This window comes from Kogia breviceps, chromosome 19 (assembly GCF_026419965.1).
Source record: "Kogia breviceps isolate mKogBre1 chromosome 19, mKogBre1 haplotype 1, whole genome shotgun sequence".
NCBI classification, from domain to species: Eukaryota; Metazoa; Chordata; class Mammalia; order Artiodactyla; family Physeteridae; genus Kogia; species Kogia breviceps.
Genome location: NC_081328.1, coordinates 47,175,281 through 47,191,343, shown reverse-complemented (window position 1 = coordinate 47,191,343; position 16,063 = coordinate 47,175,281). Strand labels below are relative to the sequence as shown.

At 45.2% G+C, this 16,063-nt stretch overlaps 1 protein-coding gene across 3 annotated transcripts in view; it reads left to right on the top strand.

The window, feature by feature from the left end:
- Positions 1-16,063, top strand: part of RPTOR (regulatory associated protein of MTOR complex 1) — a 337,818-nt gene that overhangs the window by 144,830 nt on the left and 176,925 nt on the right. For all 3 annotated transcript variants that reach the window (XM_059048339.2, XM_059048338.2, XM_067021425.1), the window contains exon 4: positions 10,109-10,267. In XM_059048339.2, the coding sequence (XP_058904322.1) occupies positions 10,109-10,267 (159 nt within the window). The remainder of the gene's footprint in view (positions 1-10,108; positions 10,268-16,063) is intronic.

Here is a 16,063-nt window from a genome sequence, read left to right as displayed (position 1 = left end):
AGCGGAGTAGTCAGGGTCAGTAGTATTTTAGTTGTTTTACAAAGGAGGAAATGGAGGTTGGGTTTGGTTCGTGGGCTTTCCCAGGTTGAATGGCTGGTAAATCACTGTTCTGGGGCTGAACTCAAGCCCTCTATCTTGGGGACCCCAGTTCTTGTAGAGGGGAGGGACTCATCAGTGGGCACATCTCACTCCTGTGTGGCTCACCTCCAGCGTCAAGCGGGGAGGGACAGAGGCACAACGGAGACTGCACCCAAGGGGAATGAAGCCACCACAGAGCTGTCACGGATACAGAGGGAGTGGAGGGGAGGTGGCCAGGAGGACTCCTGAACTTCCTGGGGGGGCTTTACTGAAACTTGGTTTGCTTGCAGCCTGTCTCTCCCTGGATGTGTGATACAGCATTGACGGCCAGCGGCATTACTGTCAGCCCTGGAAATGGACTGGAACTTGCTTTTAGGGTGGGCCGCAGTGAGGCAGTTCAGTCACTTCTTAACCCAGTCAAAGCCTCCTTTGAGACACCACTGCCCTTGGCACATCTTGGCGGGGGTGTGGGCGGTGAGATACCTGAAAATGTTTGCGTCTGCTGCTCAGCTAGCACTATGAAGTGGGTGGAGCAGATTGCTAGAACAGTCTGTGCTGGAGCCTTGAAGACTGTGAGTCAAGAGGAGGGATTCTTACAAGACAGAAAATAAATTACTACTTAATGGTCAAAGGGGGGCCCTGGATTGTTGAAGCAAACATGAATCTAAGTCAGATCAGATCTCTCTGCAGACCGCATGTTGTGAGCCTCTTACTGTAGTGATGACCCAGGCAGGTGGAATGGCCCTTATCTGTCGGCCACTCTGAGAACCAAGGTCCTCCTAAGACGTCAGTATTATAGCTTATGCATTCTATCTCTGTATGTGCCCTAAAATTCCAGAATAATATGAAAAGGTTGGAACCAGTTGGAAAGTGATCAGAGAATTCTGTTTCTAAACTTCTTCTAAGGGTCACCCCCTTTACTTCTGAAAAACAAGTAAACTTGGTTCTAGCTGTGCTGAGTGACCAGACTCAGGCTGCACAGGTGCAAATGCAGAGCACGAAAGCCAAGGCGAGGCCTGCAGGCCGGGCAGCCGGGGTGGGGTGTGGGCCCTGCTTCCGCTCTGCAGAAGGGCTCTAGGCTCCCTTCTTTTTTGGTGAGATGGTTTTGATTTGTTCAAGATCCAAATTTCAGTGATGAGTTTGGGAAGGATCTGGTTATATTTTAGATGAAAACTGCAACTGTTTCTATAGGTGTGACACTGAGAGCCAGTGCAGTGTCTGTGAGTTCCTTTTGGGCCGAGTAGATTCTTGGGCAGGTTTATAGACTGGACACCTGTTTATAGGAGGCTCCTGCCTCCTGTTTATACTTCAAGGACTCAAGTGTTCCATTTCAACTTATAAGATAAGCAGTAGTTGTTTTTTGTTTGTTTTTTAATTAAGAGATTTGGGGAAGGGGAACAGTCTTATAATGATAACACTGGGATCTTACTATGAAATAGTAAAAACATTTTTTTAAATTAATTAATTAATTTATTGGCTGCGTTGGGTCTTCGTTGCTGCGCACAGGCTTTCTCTAGTTGTGGTGAGTGGGGGCTACGCTTCGTTGCGGTGCGGGGGCTTCTCATTGTGGTGGCTTCTCTCGTTGCTGAGCACAGGCTCTAGGCACGTGGGCTTCAGTAGTTGTGGCGCGCAGGCTTCTCATTGTGGTGGCTTCTCTTGTTGCGGAGCACAGGCTCTAGGCACATGGGCTTCAGTAGTTGTGGCACATGGGCTCAGTAGTTGTGGCTTGCGGGTTCTAGAGCATAGGCTCAGTAGTTGTGGTGCACGGGCTTAGTTGCTCAGCGGCATGTGGGATCTTCCCAGCCCAGGCCTCGAACCCGTGTCCCCTGCATTGGCAGGCAGATTCTTAACCACTGTGCCACCAGGGAAGTCCCTAGTGAAAACATTTAAACAGAAAATAGAACTTGCAAATGGACTGGACAGCGTGTTTGTGCTACACAACACTTTGCCCTGTGTCCTTCCTAACAACAGAGTAGCTCTGAGATCTGTGTGAAAGGGCGCAGCTTGCTCAGGACCCCTGGAAATGACATGGTGGCTGAGCGGAGGGCTGTGAGGGTGGAGCAGCCAAGGTGGCCATGCTGTGCTCAGGTATGGTGATGCTGTCTTGGGAGCAGCAGACACCCCCATTGAGGACTCGTTTTTAGAGGGCAGGTGGCCTGATTGCTATGCGTTTGAGAGGGAAGTCTGTGACCGAATGGAGAGACTTGGAGATGATGGTCTGGAGGCCTGGGGATAGTTGGGGCGTGTTTGACCCCTGATGAAGGCAGAGGTGGTACAGCCACATGTTAGGTCCACTGAACAAGTTCTCGATGAAGGGGAGGTGAGAAGGAGAGCAGCATAAAGGACAGGCCTGGGGAGTGTGGTCTGGGTGACTCAGTATAGGCTGATGCCAGTGATTATGGTAGGGAGCCCAGAGGGTGGGCACGTGTGGAGCATGACGAGGAATTCGGCCGTGGATTTCTTCAGAGGTGCCATCCAGGAGGCGCATGTAGTGTGAGAAAAGAAGGGAAGCTGAGTCATGGCCACATCTGAGGATTGATGCAGGAGGATGGACCAGGCAAGAGGTGAGAGACAGCAGTCAGAGCAGTCTGAGGGAGGAGGAGAGGGGCAGACAAAGGGGAGGGGAGAGGAGGAGAGAGGGGTGGAGAAGGAGGAGGAGAAAGAGGGGGAGAGGGGAGAACAGAGGGAAGATGAGAGGAAGGCAGGGGGCGGGGTGATGATGGTGATGGTAGTGATGGTATCGGTCTTGGTGGTGATGAAAATGATGACGGTAGTGGTGATGATGTGATGACGATGGTGTTGGTGGTGGTGATGGCAGCAGCTTGGCCTACGTAGTGATAGTAGGGATGCGAAGGGCTATAGCAACAATAAGTGTTTTGTGAGGGATGGGGGCGTAAAGCTCCTGAACTGCCAGGGGCCTGGAGCTTTCTTACATGGGACCACCACCTAAGACAGGTGTCCTTTGAGCAGACCTGACCTTCCTCCTCCTACCCAGCAGTTCCCTGGAAGCCCTTGCTTCCTACTTTGGAAGGAGAAGGATGGGGTGAAATGTTTGCAAGACCCCAGACCAAAGGCAGAATTGGCCTGAAGTCTAACATTATGTTTATTCCTCCTGGACAGTTCTGAGAAAATCTCTCAGGCATTTCTGTTTCTTGGATCTGAACTTGAGGTGTTGCTCATTGCTGTAGAAGGATGGAAATAGCATTATTCATACTCACATTCCTAGTCGAGTAATGTGCAGTAATCTTTACTAGAAACCCCAAAGAAGCACAGGCAGTGCCGCTGCTGCAGCACAGGTTTCCTCATTATGGGATTCTGTCATGAGAAGACCCACCAAGCAGAGACCCCAGCTCCTCCCTGAGGCGCTGCCATTACTCTCCTGCAGCACACAGCAGCGTCTGTGTGGCTTCACCAGGCCGAGAAGGGCCACCGCTGCCAACTGGGCCACATGCAGCAGAGCCCCTCCTGCCCCATACCTTCTAGCCTCTGGACTGTGCAGAGGAGGGGCCACATCCACAGGGAAGGCAGAGTCTGCAACAGCACTGCTTAGGCCTTATTAGCATATAGAGTCAGCAGGAGACCATCCTGGAAGGAAATGAAACCTGGAGCCCCATTCCCTTTCATTAAGCCCAGGGCCAGTCTTCCTTTGCCCCTTCCTCCCGTTGTTCATTCTTCTGTTTTCTTCTTCTCTCGCATCCCCCGAAACTTCCATGCTTGTATTTTATTACATCTTGAGATTTGGACTTATAGTAGCAATGCCCAGCACAAGAGGCAGTATTTTAGAGACTTGCGTTGTCATTCAATACACCCAGCTACACTTGTCACAGGTCTCCCAAATGGCGAAATACTTCCTGTGCCACGGCAGTCCCTCCAGCCACAAAGCCATTATCCCGGGCATTCTAGTTTTGAAACAAAACCTTAATATGGTGTGGTGACATTTAATTTAGTGCTTCTCATTTCAAAGCCCTTAAAAAAATTAATTCCCATAAAACCCCAAGAGGCTTATTATTAATATCTGTAGTGCCTTTCATGCTGGTCCATTAATGTGTCCTTTCTGCGTGATAGGTCAGAAAATGAGGCTAAATCATTTTTTGCACCCCACAGGAGAAGACCTTGATGGAGCCAAGGTCAGAAATAACGAATCCCTAACTTTATTGACATCTTTGAGTAACGTCAGCCCCTTGACCTTGTGTGTGGTTTGGAAGAGCAATACTCCTGTTTAGGACTAACCTCAGGGGACAGCGAATGGTCTTTCATCGGAGCCGAGACTTCACAAATCTTAGCTGGATAGCAGTGCAGAGGGGCGGGCCTGAGGGAAGCTGGGCGGCAGCAGTGAAAGGTGGGGCCCAGACAGAGCAGGAAGTACCGTCGCCTCGCCGGAGAAACGCCTTGCAGCGCATGGGCGCCCAGTGAGCCCTGCCAGCCTGGGAGATGCTGTGCGGTGTGGCTTGTTCATATTTTGGTGCGCTTTGTCTTTGAGTGACTTCTTCACAACTGTATGCCAGGTTTCCTTAGCCCCAGGAGCAAGAACTCCACTCTGTGGGGCAGGTCACGAAATGAGGGGCTCCCCAATCCCTAGGGTTCAGCTTGTGGCCTTTGGTCATCTCCCTCCTCACCGCCCTGCTCTCTGGCAGTTCTGCATGGTCTTTTCTCCCATGTCCCTGCAACTTGTGACTTGAGAGGTCCTCTGACTCTGAAAATGGGTCCTTTGGGTGACGTGGCTTTCGTGTGAAAGGAGAGGGCCTCCGCCAGCTCCAGGAGGCATGGTGGGCGCAGGCCTCCCAGAGGAGGAGTGGGAGGGTGCCTGTGTTTGACTCTGGTGCCCCTTGGCCTCGGCCGAGCTGGGCCATGGACCCGAGGCAGTCCACTCTCCACCCTGCACGGGAGGCTGCAGGAGGCTCCTGCGGGACCAGCTCGTGAAGGCAGCTGCAGGGGCATCGGGCTCCCACACCGCGGCCACTCTTATTCGGTAGAGTTGTTGTGAGTGGTGACGAAGGAGGCACGCAAAGCGGGCTGTGCTGCTTACCAACAGTGATCACTGTTACACTTACTGCTGGTGGGAAATTTCTGGAAGTAAGTATGGGCAGGGGAATAAACACATATGCACTGAAGATTTATTTGCTGTTTTCTTCACGTTGTCTGATAAAACCGGCCGTGGTTTGAAAGTTACTGAAGATCAGTCAGTGCTTTCGTAACCGCATGGCAGGAGAGGTGGGTGCGAGAGGGGTGGTTCCCCTCACCATTGCCTCCTGCCCTTACCTCACCAGGCACAGACCCTGCACTCTCTAGAAGTTCCCCACCATACTCACTGCTCCTGGTCATCACTGTGGTGGGGAAGAAAGGGCACATCCCCGCACGGCTCTCCCGGGGTGCCCTCTGAATGAGTGGGAAGGAGGCCCCTTCCCTCATTTCTTTTAATGGAATGGTTTGATTTAAGTTGGTTTTCTCACACCTTTGTGGAAATGCTTTGGTTTGGGAGGGGAGCAGTTTCTGTCTCATGCACTGTTGTCCTAACCCTTAAGCCAGCCCCACATGCTCAGAGCTGGCCCCCCAGGGCCCCCTGGGAGGGAGACAGCTAGAAAGCCATTATCCTCATTTGAACTGAGTTTCTTTCCAGTATGATTCCCTGTTACTGCTCTTGGTAGTAAATAAAAATGCTTTCATTTCTTTTGTGCTCACAGGGAAAATAAGTAACAAATTGAGAACTCCTTATGGCGCGCATTAAAATTATTTTGCAATTCAGCCTTTCCCTCTTTGCTGTTCTGCTGCTCCCTCTATGAGCCACCTGGAAGCCTTCCTGGGAGTAGGGAAAATACACGTCCGATATCCGATATTTCCTAGCATCTCCCTCCACTCCAGCGCAGCCCAGTGAGACTAGGTAACGCTCACACTCACACTTCCCTTCAGCCCTTGGGCCTTGTCATTGAAGCTCCTGGTGATAAAAATGGTCTTCTGAATTCTTCTAGTTATTTCTACCTACCCAGCCAGGATGTCTTTTAAAAAACACATGTATCAAAAAAGCATAGGTATTTATTTTAATTTACATAAAGGCCCAGGTCAATGTGTCTACCAAGGTGGGATGTGATTTGCTGCCTAGTTTGGCCATTCCAGCAGCTCTGAGTCACAGAAAAATCTGAATTCTGTATTTATGCAGGTCGTGTCACAGTGGCTGAGGGGTTTGGGCTGAAACAGTAGTTTACCTGGGTCCTATGCTCCGGCAGATGTTTTTGGGCTGGGGAGTCTCTGACTTTTGTCATTGTGCTGATGTGGATGTGGTTCTGGAACACGTGTCCAAAGTCATGACATCTTAGTAAAAGGTTTTCTTCTTTGCCCCCAGAACTAGATTTTCATTTATCAACTACTCTCATCTGGTTTTATGGGATTAGCCAAAATTTAGTTGTGTAGAGCATTAAGACTCAGTGCCCTGTTTCTGTCTCACCCAGAGCACAAATAAGTAGTTTATTGGTGATGAGTCAGGAATGTTTTCCTGCATCCTTTTTTTTTTTTTTTTTTGGTGGGGGGTCACGGGATCTTAATTCCCTGACCAGGGATCAAACCTGACCCCTGGCAGTGGAAGCTTGGAGTCCTAACCACTGGACTGCCAGGAAATTCCCTCCTCTATCCTTTTCTTAACTGTTTAATATGCAGAATTCCATATAGCAAAGTAGAAGAATTATTGAACATCTAAGTACCCACCTCCTAGACAAAACAGCTTTTACATACACACTTTCTAATTTTGTGCTGAAATTCACTTGTGTCACTTCAGTGTCAGATAGGGTTCATCATTTTGTTTTTTTTCATTACAGATTATTGTAATCAGTGTCAGTAAAAGTTTGATAGTCACTCAGCAACTGTTTGCTAATAACTGAGCATGTTGTGAGGCCATGGGAAGAATATAAAAACAGAGCTGGGTACTGAAAGGCACGCATGCAACTATAATCCGTGTCTGCCCTCGTGGGGTTTACAGTGTCCATGGAGCTCAGACAGCTTCACAGGAACATATGACAAAGAGTATAAGTTAGTTTAGAGACAGAAAAGATTATTCCTGCCAAAGGGGACCAAGAAGGAATTCTGCACAAGAGCTAGATGTTGAACTGGTGCTCCCAGAACACGTGGTTTAGGTGAGCCAGCACAGGCTGAGTTGCCCACCTGGCCGGAGGGAGCAGGTGACATGGCTGCCTCCCCAGGCCTGGCACAGGCTCCATGCCCTTGAGTGCCCCATGTCCTCAGCCCCCACTTCCACACAGACCCCGTCTCTCCTGGGGCCAGCCCTGCTCTGGTAGCGTGGGTAATGCGCAGCCCCTCTATCAGTGTCAGATAAATGCACATTGCCTCGATGAGAATGAACTTGAAAACATCGCATTATGTGTTGGCTTTCTGTCTCCTTTGTGACGCAGTTTTATTTTACAAATAGCATTCTGGACATTATAGAAGAAACACAGGGAGAGACCACTTTGCTGGACCCTAACCTGCCACCTCAGGGTAGGGTCCTAAAATTGTCCTGCAGTGGAATAGGGTTGCTATCCTTGTATTAGTTTGCTTACAGTTGGAAAAAATTGGGGGAACCTGGAAGAACTTTGTTCTGAGTTTCATCATCCTGAAGCTTCTGTGTTTGTGCCCCCAACGCTCTCAGAACACACGGTGCATTTCACCAGGATTTTCTACTGTCAGAAATTGCATTATTAGCACATATTTAATTAGATGAAACCAAATGTCATATCTCAAACATGGAGGAACTAATGCTCTACGAGGTAAGCCACATTTTCCTGTAGTTTCCTCCCGTGTAGCTCTTCATTTTCCTCTGTAAGATCAGGTCGCCTCTCTTAAACGTAGGCCGCAGGTCATCCTCAGGCCTCTGTGTCTGCTTTCCATCTCTGCTCCCTCCACCTCCCTGCTCTTTTGAAACAACGTCAGTGGATGCTTCCGGAGCAGCACCAGTCACTGTGTGCTGAGCCCTGTGCCAGGTGGCAGGCCCACAGCAGGAGCCATGATGCCTCAAACACAGTTTCCTCGCCATTCATGTTCCTTGTTCTCACCACTGTTTTCTTCAAGTGATATCATGGCACTGGGTTGTTTTTTGTTTTGTTTTAAATTTAACATTTTAAATAAAGTTTTAGAACTTTATCAAAGTAACAAACATACACATTATTTTTTGGAAGTCAGAACATAATCCCTACCTAGAAGTAAACCCTTTTAGCTGTGTTTTTTGGGTAGATATGACCATATTTTAGAACAATATGTGTATGCTTCTTTTTATTGATTTATCAACTTGGGGTGTTTTTATTGACTTCCTGGTGTGGCTTTAGTGCTTTTATACACATCACTTCCACACGACCATCTAGTATAGATTTACACTTTCAGTTCTTTTTTATTGGGAATTTATCATTGAAAGTTCTTTGAAACCAGACAAAGGGAAATTAATATATAAAGTGGAGAGACTCTTCTGATGACCATGTGTACCCCTCACCCAGCCTCAGCGTTCTCACCACACTCAGGTTATCTTGAAGTTTGCACAGTTTCTAATGAAATAAAATCAGTGTTCATAACATTATGACTGTGTGAACACTGTTCTCCAAAAAGCCAGGAAACATGTTTGGACCTAATTCTGAACTCTGTAGTAGCTCCCTGGCCTGCTGGTCTCTCTGGGCCCCGACCCTCACCTTTTATTTAGAGAGGCCCAGAGGAGGTTGGAGTGTCGGGGGGGCAGGACCCCTCATAGCTCTCCTTTCAGTGTTTTGCTGGCTGTTCTGGCATATTTATTTTCCATGCGAACTTCAGTAGCAGCTTGTCAAGCTCCACGAAATAGCTGTTTGTTGTATTTATTGGGAACATGTGGACTCTTAACCTGGGGAGAACTGATGTCTTAAGAATGTGGGTGCATCCTACCCAGACAGGGAGCATCTCCTATTTGTTCAAGCCTCCTTCTGTTTTCTAGGAGAGTTTTACAAAATTTCCTTGTCAGGGTTTTGTATATTTCTTGTTAAGTTCAATCTTCTTTGTTGCTTTAAAAGTGGGGGTTCCTTATGATTTTAACCATCGTTTATATATATATATTTATATATATATATATATATATATATATATATATATATATATATATATATATATATATATAAAGGCTGTTGATTTCTGTGTGTTTACTTTAGGTCCTGCTAATTGAGTGAATCCTTTATGTTCAGCAGCAAGGGTCCAGGCAGGAGTAGTGGGAGGGGTTAAGCAGGGCGAATATGACTAAGCAAGAGAGGGGTAGTTTGCTTCCTTACTTTGTTGTCTTTTGGAAACTATTCTCCCTTGCTACCTTATATATTATAGCTTCCTGTGTTTAGCAAATTCTCTTCCATGTTCCAGACAGTTTTTCCAAACAGATTCAATGCTTCTAAGAAATACTTTTGATATCACAGGGATGCGACCTTTTACTAGTGTTACCATGTGACAGGCATTACTTATTAATCTCATAGGATCTCCACAGTAGTAGTAGTTCTCAATAAATATTTGTTGAGTAAATGAATGTGTACAACCACCCTGTGAAGTAGTCATCATCCCAGTTTATAGATGGAGAAATTTGAGGTCACTTGTGCAGCGTCCATTAAATGCAGAGTTGGAGTAAAGGATGGAGTTGTTTTTTTTAAAAAAAGTTTATTTATTTACTTATTTATTTTTGGCTGCGTTGGGTCTTCATTGCTGGGCGCAGGCTTTCTCTAGTTGCGGTGAGCAGGGCTACTCTTCGTTGCGGTGCGCGGGCTTCTCATTGCGGTGGCTTCTCTTGGTGTGGAGCACGGGCTCTAGGCACGTGGGCTTCAGTAGTTGTGGCTCACGGGCTCCAGAGCGCAGGCTCAGCAGTTGTGGCACGTGGGCTTAGTTGCTCCACAGCATGTGGGGTCTTCCCGGACCAGGGCTCCAACCTGTGTCCCCTGCATTGGCAGGCGGACTCCTAACCACTGCACCACCAGGGAAGCCCCAGGATGGAGTTTTAATTCTAGGTATTCCCATGAATCCATGATAAGTTTCTTAATTTTTTCTCCTGCAACAGGCACGGTACAAGCAGAGCCTCGATCCAACTGTGGATGAAGTGAAGAAGCTTTGCACGTCTTTACGTCGAAATGCCAAGGAGGAGCGGGTCCTCTTCCACTACAATGGGCATGGGGTGCCCAGGCCCACTGTGAACGGCGAGATTTGGGTCTTCAACAAGGTGGGCGTGCCATAAAAGGTTCCTGTGAACTGAATTCGTTTCTCTTTTTTCAAGAAAATCTGTAAGTTTTGGTGGTTGGCCACAGGTCCTATTCCCCTGTAACTTCTTTGGAACCGTTGATGGCTAATCCGTTTCCACAAACCCAAATGCAGGAAGTTTGAATAGGGACTTGGGCCAGTTATCTGGTAGAAGTTTGGGGATTCTTTCTTTCTTTATTTATTTATTTGGCCGTGCATGTGGGATCTTAGTTCCCTGACCAGGGATCGAACCCGTGCCCCCTGCAGTAGAAGCGTGGAGTCTTAACCACTGGACTGCCAGGGAAGTCCTGGAGATCATTTATATTTCAGTGATTAAAAAGTTGAAAAATAATCAGGCACAGGGAGTTGTTTCTTTTGTGAAACATGTTAATGAAGTGGCTGTCTAGGGAAGTCATGAGGTCTGGGGATCTTCCTTTGAGAATCAGTCACGTTCCTAGAAGATAAAATGGTATAAGTATTCCAAAGAACTAATACGAAGCAAGTCTGCAGACAGGGCTTCAGCTCTGCTCTCTCCAAGGTCAGTGTAGCCAGCCTCCTACAGTCCCTTAATCAAAAGACTGTAGATGAGGGACTTCCCTGGTGGTCCAGTGGCTAAGACTCCATGCTCCCAATGCAGGGGGCCCAGGTTCAATCCCTGGTCAGGGAACTATCCCACGTGCTGCAACTAAGAGTTCGCATGCCGCAACTAAAGATCCCGCATGCAGCAACAAAGATCCCTTGTGCTGCAGCTAAGACCTGTCATAGCCAAATAGATAAATTTAAAAAAATTTTTTTTTTTTTAAAGGGACTTCCCTGGTGGTCCAGTGGTTGGGACTCCATGCTCCCAGTGCAGGGGGCCCAGGTTCAATCCCTGGTCAGGGAACTAGATCCCGCATGCCATGACTAAGAGCCCGCATGCCACAACTGAAAGATCCCACACGTAGCAACGAAGATCCCACATGCCACAACTAAGACCCTGCTCAGCCAAATAAATAAATAAATAAATAAATATATATATATATATATTTTTTTTTTTAAAGACTGTAGATGAAAGTGAGGGGTAAATGACACCCCTTCCCACCATCTTGGGTCCTGTGCTTCAGGCTCTTATCACATCCTCTGAGAAGTGGTGCCTGTAGGTGTGAGCGTTCAGCTCACCTGGCAGCTCCTTACACACTGGAGCACATGAACCAGGACAGGAGCTTACCACACCTGAGTTCTGACTTCAGCCTCACCACTTGTTAGCCCCAGGACATGGACAAATGAGAAGACTTCCTAGACCTCTGTTCCTTATTATGGAAGCTCCTTCAGTGAAGGATTAAAGTACCCAGCACACCACTCACATAGTGAACTCTCAGGGGACGTCCACTCCTCTACAGGTGGCCAACAGGTAGGCAGACGGGACAGTCGGGGAACTGGAGGAGATTGAGTGGAGAAGAGGCCTGGACCCAGCTCCTCCCTCAGGATAGCGCCCTCTCTGCCTTGTATGTACCTAGATACCAACTTGATTTTAATCATTTTTATTATTATATAGATTCAAAACTGTAGTTATAAAAGAAGTAGAATTGAAAGAAATATGATGTCATGAGCCACCAGCCATCTCAGTAGTAGACCAGGGCTCAAACCCGTGTCCCCTGCGTTGGCAGGTGGATTCTTTTTTTTTTTTTTTTTTTTTTGGTACGCGGGCCTCTCACTGCTCTCACTGTCGTGGCCTCTCCCGTTGCAGAGCACAGGCTCCGGACATGCAGGCTCAGCGGCCATGGCTCACTTTGTTCTTTTTGGTCCTTTGATCTAACATAAAAATATTAAATCAACTTGCCAGTCAGTGGATTAATGGGGGGAGACTCAACACCTTTATATTGTTGAGTTTCCAAACTATGCTCTTTTTAAGTGTTTATCAATAGTATTTTATAATTTCATAAAGGTTTATATATATATATTTTTTGGGGGGTGCTGCATTGGGTCTTTGTTGCCGTGTGCAGGCTTTCTCTAGTTGCGGTGAGCGGGGGCTACTCTTCATTGCAGTGCGCGGGCTTCTCACTGCGGTGGCTTCTCTTGATGTGGAGCACAGGCTCTAGGCTTGCGGGCTTCAGTAGTTGTGGCACGTGGGCTCTAGAGCGCAGGCTCAGTAGTTGTGGCCCATGGACTTAGTTGCTCCGCGGCATGTGTGATCTTCCCAGACCAGGGCTCAAACCTGTGTCCCCTGCATTGGCAGGAGGATTCTTAACCACTGCACCACCAGGGAAGCCCGATACTTTATATTTTTTGATGTTGTTAAAAATGTTTGCTATAAAAAATATATTTTGCGAGTTTTTATCAGGGTATATGACAAGGCAGTTGATTTTTGTACATTTATTTTATGTCTACTAATTTTGCTATTCTCTCATTGATTCTAACGATTTGTACATATTGTAAAACTTTCTTAACAGACTACCACGTGCTGTGCAAATCATGGCAGTTTTATTTCTTTCCTTCCTGTCTTGTTGTGTTTACTGTTCATATCTTACTGTGCCTCCAACGCCTCCCAGAGCGTGGAGTGGTGACTGCATGTCCTTATCTCACCCCTCATTTCGAAGGGACTGCCTCCTGTGCGTCAGTGTATGATGTTTGCTATAGATATTTGTAAAAAGAATAAAAAATAAGAAAACCCCTTATTGGATTAAAAAAATGCCCTTCTATTCCTAGTTTATTTTTTCAAATCATGAATAGATGTTGCTTTTCCCCAAACCATTATGTGTGTGTGTGTTAGATGACAGTTTGATTTTTCTCCTTTAAACTGGAAATGTATTGAAAGGTATATGATTTTCTGATATTAAATATACCTTTCCTTTGTGGGATAACCTAGTGTGCCTTTATCAATTATGTGTTTCATACAGGGGTTAATTCTGTTGTTGGTATTGTGTTTAGTATTTTTACATCTGTGTTCATGAGTGAGATTGGCTTGGAATTTTTCTTTCTCTTGTTGTCTTTGGATAATCAGTGTAACTGTGGCCTCAGAAAATAAGTTGAGGGAGTGCTCCACCTAGATACACAGGGATTGTTTTTGTGAGATTTGTAGTACATGTTGTCTGAATATTGTGTGAAGCTTATAAATCAAGCTGTTGGGCTGGTATTTTGTATGTGGAGAGATCTTTGACTACCTATTTAGTTTCCTTCATTGCTAAAGGGCTATCCAGATGTTCTCTTTCTTGTTGAGCCAGCTTTGCTAACTTACTTTTGTAGGAATTTGTCCATTTCAGCTAAATTTTTGAATTTGCTGACAAAACGTGACTCATATTTCCTTATTAATTTATCACAGTCTGGGTTAGTGATGTTTCTTCATTCATTTTTGATATTGATACTGGATACCTTTCTTTCTCTTTTGTTGATCACTCTTACCAGAGGTTTCTGTATATTTCATTAATCTTTTCAAAGAATCAACATTTAACTTTTTCCTCTTCCAGAAGGATTGAAAGAACAGTAGAATGAATACGTTTATACCTATATTCATCAATTAACACTTTGCCACATTTGCTTTATATCTTTGTATAGATAAATATTTTTTTACCTTAGCCATTTGAAAGTTACAGATATCAGGACACTAAAAACAAGGACATTTTAGTACATAACTATAATACCCTTAAATTGCTCAAGAAATTTAACATTGACTCTATAATATCGTTTAATACAAAGTCCATAATCAAAATTTCTCACTGCCGCAAAAATGTGTGTTAGTGGGCTTCCCTGGTGGCACAGTGCTTGAGAATCTGCCTGCCGATGCAGGGGACACGGGTTTGTGCCCTGATCCGGGAAGATTCCACATGCCACAGAGCGGCTGGGCCCGTGAGCCATGGCCACTGAGCCTGCGTGTCCGGAGCCTGTGCTCCGCAACAGGAGAGGCCACAACAGTGAGAGGCCCGCGTAGCACAAAAAAATAAAAAATAAAAAAAAATAAATGTGTGTTAGTAAGCATTTTATTTTATTTTATTTTAGTAAGCATTTTATGTTTGTTGATTTGGTTTTGCATTCAGGATCCAGCCCAGGTTCGTGCATTGCATTGAACTGTTAGTCATCTTTCTCAGTCTCCTCGAATACATAGAAAAAGAGATTGCTCTTTGCCTTTTTTTCTTTATTGACATTTTTTTAGAGAGGTTATTTTATTGTTTTCTTGTAGTAAGTTATCATAGTTACATGTCAGTCTTTTTTAAAAAAAAATAAGCATTATTTTTTTTTACAGCAGTTTTAGTTTTTAGAAAAATTTAAAAGTACAGAATTTCCACATATAGTCATCCCTTGGTCTCCATGAGGGAATGGTTCCGGGACCCACTGCAGATACCAAAATGTGTGGATGCTCAAGTCACTTAGTTGGCCCATCATTTTCACAGTTCGAAATCCCCAGATCAAACCCATGGAGGATCATGTAGTCCTGTATGTATTTAGTGGAAAAAAATCTGCTTATAAGTAGAGCTGCGTAGTTCAAATGCATGTTGTTCAAGGGTCAGTTGTATTCTCACTCCCAACCTGGCCTACATCTTGCCTTGGTGTGGTATATTTGTCAAAATTGATGATCCAGTATTGATACATTATTACTAACTAGAGTCCATAGTTTATACTAGGGTTTATTCTTCGTTTTGTACAGTTCTGTGGGTTTTGCCAAATACATAATGTCATGTATCCACCATTATAGTATACTGGATAGTTTCACTGCCCTAAAAATCCTGTGCTCCACCTATATCTCCCTCTCTGCCTGTCCTCCCCAACCCTTGGCAACCACTGATATTTTTACTGTCTCTATAGTTTTACCTTTTCCAGAGTGTCATATAGTTAGAGTCATATAGTATATAGTGTTTTAAAACTGGCTTTTTTTCAATTAGGCTTATGCATTCAAGGTTTCTTCATGTCTTTTCATGGCTAAATAGCTCATTTTCTTTTTACCGCTGAAAAACATTCCACTAGTGAAGGACATCTTGGTTGCTTCCAGTTTTTGGCAATTGTGAATAATGCTGTTCTAAACTTTTGTGCAGATTTTTGTATAGACATGATTTCTTCTCATTTGGGTAAATACCTAAGAGAGCCATTGCTAGACCAGCTGGTATGTTTAGCTTTCTAAGAAATTACCAAACTCTGTTTCAAAGTGGCTCTGTCGGTTGCATTCCCACCAGCAGCGAATGGGAGTTCCTGTTGCTCCACATCGTCCTCAGCATTTGTTGTTGCTGGTGTCTTGGATTTTAGCCATTCTAATTAGGTGCATAGTGGTATCACATTTTAATTTGCAATTCCTTAATGACATAGATGTTGAGCATCTTTACATATGCTTATTTGCCATCTATGTATTTTCTTTGGTGGGGTTTCCATATCTTTTGCCCACTTTTAAATAGGGTTATTTGTTTTCTTACTCAGTTTTAAGAGTTCTTTTATTATTCGGGTAAGAGTCCTTTATCAGAAATTCATTTTTAAAATATTTCCTCCCATTCTGTTACTTGTGTTTCCATTCTCTGAAGAGTGGGCACTGACTTTTTGGAGAGTCCAGACCAGTTATCCTCTAAAATGTCCCCCATTCTTTGTTTTTTTCATGAGTTTATATCAGATTGGATAAAAAGCATAATCAAACTTTGTGCTGTCAGCAAGAGATGCACTTTAAATACCAAGACACATAAAAGTTGAATGTAAAAAAGTATATCATGAAATACTAGTTGAAAGAGAGCTGGAGTGGACATATTACTAATTAGAAAATAGACTTCAAGACAAGGAGTTTTGTCACAGATGAAGAGAGACATTTCACAATGACAGACAAGTCAGG